Source organism: Pelodiscus sinensis, chromosome 17 (assembly GCF_052426305.1).
Source record: "Pelodiscus sinensis isolate ZL-2025 chromosome 17, ASM5242630v1, whole genome shotgun sequence".
In the NCBI taxonomy this organism is placed as follows: domain Eukaryota; kingdom Metazoa; phylum Chordata; order Testudines; family Trionychidae; genus Pelodiscus; species Pelodiscus sinensis.
The window spans coordinates 35,398,171-35,404,703 of NC_143068.1; the positions used below are offsets into that span (position 1 = coordinate 35,398,171).

General features: G+C 50.0%; 1 protein-coding gene across 2 annotated transcripts in view; it reads right to left on the bottom strand.

The window, feature by feature from the left end:
* CTNNBL1 (catenin beta like 1) overlaps positions 1 to 5,380 on the bottom strand; it is an 89,140-nt gene extending 83,760 nt beyond the window's left edge. Inside the window, exon 1 of one of the 2 annotated variants that reach the window (XM_089769772.1) lies at positions 5,224 to 5,380. In XM_089769772.1, the coding sequence (XP_089625898.1) occupies positions 5,224 to 5,253 (30 nt within the window). In that variant the 5' untranslated portion in view covers positions 5,254 to 5,380. The remainder of the gene's footprint in view (positions 1 to 5,223) is intronic. The other variant, XM_089769773.1, reaches the window with a different exon arrangement.
* Positions 5,381 to 6,533: the final 1,153 nt, after the last annotated feature.

Here is a 6,533-nt window from a genome sequence, read left to right on the forward strand (position 1 = left end):
GCAAGTGCCAGCAACACCCCCCTGCCATGGATATTGGCTAAAACAGACAGTCTCTACGAGAGAGGATTAATGGACACAAATCAGATATTCGAAATGGTAACACACAGAACCCTGTTGGGAAACTGTTTAACTTGCCAGGGCCCCCACTAATGGAGCTAAAGGTGACAATATTATTGCAAGGCAATTTCAAAACCCAGCTGGAGAGAGAAGCTGCAGGACTTGGTTTCATTTACAAGTTTGACACCTGCAATAGCGTTTTAAACAACGACCTTAACTGGATGGCCTGCTACATTCAACACCCTAGTGACATAAAAAGGTACTCTATCAGCCTCATTTACCATGGACACTAATTGACAATATATTTTTTCCTTCTCTTTTCCTCCCCATCCCCTCTCTTTTTCTGCTATTTATTTGTCCCCAGGAGCCCTTAACTCCCTTCACCTGAAGAAGTGGGGTTTGCCCACGAAAGCTCATGATACTATATATATTTGTTAGTCTCTAAGGTGCTACAGGTCCACTTATTTTTTTAAGACTTTCACTTCAATTTTTCTAACTTCACATACAAGAATGATACATGCACAGGAAAAGAACACATGCATTCATAGACTAACTTTAAAAATATGTCACGTGATGCACTTACCTAAAGCGCCTTCCAGTTTGGCTTATTTATAACCCTATTTTCATAAAGCATGGGGGGCCCCAGTGACAAGGAGTCCAAAAGATTCACAGGAATCCGAAATTATACCATATATTTCTAAGTAAATGTGAGCAAGCCCTCCCCTCCGGAGTAGAACAGAATCAAAACAGGGACTGATCTTTTATTCCTCAATTTTTTCTTGTGTGAAAATGAAACGTCCTTTCCAGAAGGGATATTGAAACAAGTGAACTGAATGAAATACAGTGCAACGCTGTCTTTCATAACATCTTACATAGGTACAAATTGCACCACAAAATACTTAGAAATAAATAACCGAGGCTGAGAAAATGGAGAAAGTAGAACCCGGCGAGTGATGAATATTTTCACTTGGGATTGGAAATTGGAAAGTTGGTAAAGTGGAGAGATATAAGCACAGCAGAGGGAAAGATCTCACATCAGCAGCAGCAAGATTAGTACTGACAGCACAAATGGTTGGATGAAGAGGAAGAGAACGGGAAACTGGCAAGATCAGAAACACAGGAGCAAAGCCACGAAGAGATTTGGAAAGGACCGGAAGGATGTGTTGAACTTGAGCTGAAAAAAACCAGGACCCACCTGGAGCGGTTGTTAGATTCCCAGGCTAAGCCACAAAAGCCTATTTAACTCATAATGTAGCTGAAATACTGTATATGCAATGAAAAATAGTAAAAAGTTGATTTCACCTTGACTGCTGGTGCTTGAGGAAAGGCAGGTTTAATAAGAGGAGAACGAGGAGGTCGGTGGGGATTCTGAAGGGGACAAGTAACATGCCAGCAGGCCAGAGGACTCTGGAGGCCTGGGGTCAGATGTAGCAGTCTCTGATAAGGCTAACATGATTGTAAGACATGTTATACATGAAATACACATGACTGAGAAGGAGGGAAGCTGGATTGAAAAGGATCTGAATAAAATACAGCCCAAGGGACCTGTGCAATATAATGGCTGACAGTACTGAAAACAGATGTGAAATCAGCACAGGCTCTATTCCGGACAAAGATTTAAGGTAGCTGTGGACAGCACCTTTAAACTACAGTTAAGAAAGCAAGAACACTTGGAGCTATCAGCAGAGTACAAATCAGCAGGGTGTTGCAGTAGTCATCCAGCTCGCTGGGAAAGCTTGAGGCGCCATATTTCCAGCATTAGAAGAGACACACAAGAAAGCAGCCTGGGATGCTAGGGGCCAAAGACACAACGTTAGGCCATTTTTATTCATATTTGTTGGAAGAGAGATTAGGCACCTCCAACACACCCACTTCTCAAGGTGAGGGCTACGAGAAGGTAGATGAATTATATTCAAGAGGCTCATACAATAGATGAGGAACCAAAGGACACAAAAAGACCTGATGCCAAGGGCAATGAAGGAAACATTATTAAGAATAGCCAGTAGGATTATCAGATAAAGTCTTTTAAAAACAAGTGTCTCCTGTGTTACAAGCTGCACCCTGGCATATTAGAAATGAGGATTTTAGAACTCTAATGTTCTTTTCACCATTAATGTTGACACTATTTTTTGCATTTCATTCAGCTAAAAAAACAAAAACAAACTTGTCAGTTTCACTTTTCTGCTACAGTTGAGGGGCAAACACTGCAGAAAAAAAAAGTTTTAATAGCAATTTCAAAAAAGAATGAAGAAATGTCCATTGATCTTGTAAGTTTTGTGCCTAAAGTGACCAAATAGCATCCCATTAGTGTGTGGAGTACACCAAAAGCACAGATACTGCCCTATGGGGACATACAAATAAAACATTTAGACAATTAAAAGAAAGGCACGCATAAAGCATGCCAATGACATGCACGTGGAAAGATCTACATATAACCTAGGGTCTTTTTTCTTCCCAAGACATTACAAACTCTATACAGGGGAGGCGAGAGGGGAAATCAATTTATGGATCTAAGAACTTCACTAGTTTGACATTACATTGGGAATGTCTCATAAGCAGGGCTCGCCAGCCGCGCGGTTTCACACAGTTCTGCACTCTGTGCATGCACAGATTGCTCTTCACCAGCTCTTCCGGGTTGTAATCTACTCGCCACGGGCGAGTAGATTGCATTATTTGTCGAGCCCTGCTCATAAGGACTGACTACTTGGATTGGTCTGTCCTGGAACCAATCCTATTCAACTTATTTATAAATGATCTAGAGCAAGGGGTAAACAGTGAGCAGGCAAAATTTGCAGATACCAAACTGCTCAAGATAGTTAAGACCAAAGCAGACTGTGAAGAACTTCAAAAAGATCTCACCAAACTAAGTGATTGGGCAACAAAATGGCAAATGAAACTGAATGTTGATGAATGTAAAGTAATGCACATTGGACAAATAATCCCACAATACATTCAGTAAAACAGAGGTGGCCAACTTGTGGCTTCAGAGCCACATGCAGTTCTTCAGAGGTTAATATGCAGCTCTTTACATAGGTACCAAATCCAGGGCTGGAGCTACAGGTGCCAACTTGCCACTGGGCCGGAAGGTGTTCACTGTTCTATCCCCAGCTCTGCCCTAGGTGCTGTCCCCCTCCACTTTTTCCCCCTAGGATCCTGCCACTTCCTATCGTCTCCACTAAGCCTGTCACACCCTTGCTTCCCCCCTCCAGTGTCTCCCACTGAGGAAAAGGAGGCACAGTTCGGTGGGGCTGCCAGTGGGTGGGATGTGCTGAGAGTGGTGGTGGGAAGATGATCAGGGCTGGTGACCTATAAATGTTGCTCTTTAGCAATGTGCATTGGTAAATTCTAGCTCCTTCTCAGGTTTAGGTTGGCCACCCTTGCAGTAAGATGTGGACTAATTTAGCTACAACTACTCAGGAGGGATCTTGGAGTCATTGTGGACAGTTCTCTGAAAACATCCACACAATGTGCAGCAGCGGTAAAAAACAAACAAACAGAATGTTAGGAATCATTAAAAAGGGGACAGAGAATGAGAGAGAATATCTTATTGCCTTTATATAAAACCATGGTACGTCCACATCTTGAATACTGTGTACAGATGTGGTCACCCCATCTCAAAGAAGATATACGGGCATTGGAAAAAGTTCAGAAAAAGGCAACAAAAATTATTAGGAGTTTGGAACAGGTCCCACATGAAGAGAGATTAAAAAAACTTGAACTTTTCAGCTTAGAAAAGAGGAAACTAAGAGAGGATATGACAGAGGTCTATAAAATCATGACTGGTGTGGAAAAAGCGAATAAGGAAAAGTTATTGACTTGTTCCCATAATATAAGAACTAAGGGCCACCCAATGAAATTAACATGCAGCAAGTTGAAAACAAACAAAAAGAAGTTTTTCTTTACTCAGTGCACAGTCAACCTGTGGAACTCCTTGCCAGAGGATGTGGTGAAAGCTAGGACTTTAATGGGTTTAAAAAAAGAGCTAGATCCATTCATGGGGGTCAGGTCCATCAATGACTATGGTGGGAATGGTGTCCCTAGCCTCTGTCTGTCTGGAAATGGGTAACAGGAGAGGGATCACCTGAGGATTCCCTGTTGTGTTCCCTCCCTCTGGGGCACCTGATTTTGGGCACTGTTGGAAGACAGGACACTGGGCTGGATGGACCTTTGGTCTGACCCAGTCTGGCCGTTCTGATGTACTTGCCTTTCCTGGATGGCCAAGGGGATGTTAAAATTGTTATCATTTAACCGGATAAGTCTTAACTAGTTAACTTTTAACCTAAGACCTGCCACTTGGTCCACCACAGCTGTGAGATCTCACTGTCTCCCCCCTCCATGACTAAGCGCTCCTCAGGCCCCGCATGGCTGGCTGCCGGAGCTCACTTAGCTGGTAAGCCTCATGGTTAACCAGTAAGCACACCAGTAAACATTTGACATGCCCAAATAAGTCGCCATTGAAGACCGATTGATGGCAAAGGTTTGTACGTTGCTTTCTGTTGAAGATGAAGTCTCAGGGGAAGCCGCCTTAGTCTGTAACTTCAAAACCCAGGAGTAGTCGTGCAGCACTAATAACCGCACACAGGACCACGGGCTTCCACGGGCAAAAGCCACTTCTGCAGCGCGAGCGAGCGGAGGACAAGAGGGCAGAAAGCAAATGAACGTTCCCTGCCAGAGGGGCCCTTCCGCCCCGCGGGGCGCACGGCGCAGCTCTCGCAGGGCAGGGCGTGAGCGCGGGGGGGGGCCAAGCTCAGCTGGGCCCATGGGCGGCGGGTAGGACACTGCCCCCCCCAAACCGCCAGCCTGGCCCCGCCCACACCCTGCCTGCTGTAGGGGTACCGGGGGCGGGGCCTTGCTGCTCCCCCCCGCTCCCCGCGATGGGGGCGTGGCCTGGGCCGAAGGGGCGGGGCTACCCCCCCATGGCTAGGCTGCCCCTGCCTGGGCCTGGCGCCCCGAGGGGGGGGGGGCTAAAGGCACCAGCCGGCGGCTGCTGAGGAAGTGAAGATGAATCTTTAATTACAGGGGGTCACGTGGGGCGCTCCGAGCCCCCCCCCCCAAGTCCCCCCCCGCGGGGCCCAGGCCGCTCTGGTTTCCCAGGCGACGAGGGAAGCCCGGGAGTGAGGAGGCCGCAGCCCCCCCCCCCCGGCAGGCGCAGCCCCTCCCCCTCACCTGGTAGCTGAGCAGCTCGCCCACGTCCATGGCCCCCGCGCCTCAGCAGCCGCCAAGCCCGAGCGAGAGCGACCCCACGCCGCCGTAAAGCGAGCCGGCGCCGCGCTGCCGTAAAGCGCGACAGGGGGCGCGCCACACTGCCGCGAAGCCTGCTGGAACGCCAGTCACGTGGCCGCACAGGCGCACGCGGCCCGAGGCTCGCAGGGGCGTGGCCTGGGGGCGGGGCCTGGCGGGGCAGGCGCGTGTTCCCAGCCTCCTGCTGCAGCCTGGCCTGTGGGCTGATGGGCAGGACCTGCCCCCAGTGGATGGGGCTGGCCCTGGGCGCTGGCTGAGGCTGACCCCCTGGCCCGTGCCCATCCTAGGGGCCAGTGGGCGCTGGGCTGGGTCCGCATGGGGACTGCGGTGCTGCAGCCCCGTGGCACTCACCGCCCGGTGCCCAGCTCCCCGGCCAGGCACGTGGCAGCCAGCCAAGGGAGCCAAGAGCTGCCAAAGCCGGCCAGGGCGCAATGCAGGGCCAAGGTGCCAGGGCGAGGGCTGTGTTCACAGAGGCCCTTAGCACCTGTCTGCCATGGCTCCGGGCACTGGGCACCGGACTGACAGGCTGGAGGGAGGCGCCTCTCGGGCTTCTCAGCTGCAAACCCTCCTGCCGCCAGCCCGGCCCTGTGCAGGGAGCAGACAAACAGGGACTCTCCAAGGAAGCTGCAAGACCTGGTCCAATTCGGCACAGGGACTTACGTTTTCACTGCAGTTAGGGGGCAGCCCTGGCCAGCCAGCTGATTCGTATGTAGACCTCCAGGCCTGCACTCCAGCCTGAACTCTGGGACCTCCCACCTCACAGGATCCTGGCTAGAGACCCAGCCTCAACACGAGCTCGCACCTGTGCACTGCAATTAAACAGCCTTAGTCAGCGGGCACAGGATTTTCATTGCCTTATTTAAAATGGCGTTAGGGTGCATCTCCACTGCACCGTAGGTGGAAATAAGAGACCCAATCGGCGCTACGCACACAGTGGCTCTTATTTCGATGCTCTTTCGAAATTGCTTGTTTTGAAATGTGGCGCTGTCTACACAGCAGGTATTTCGAAACAACCCGCTATTCGGAAACGTCCCTTCCTCCCCGTGGAATGAGGGTTGCAGGGACGTCGGGCTAGTGAGCCCGTGATATTTCCAAATAGTGGGTGCGCTCAAAAGACACGGAACGGCTATTTCAGGTTACCGCCGGCATCCGGAAATAGCGCTGCCATGCAGACGTAGCCTTGCGGGCCAGGGGTGTGCCCTAAGCACCAGCCCATGTGGCTGTCTCAGGATTGC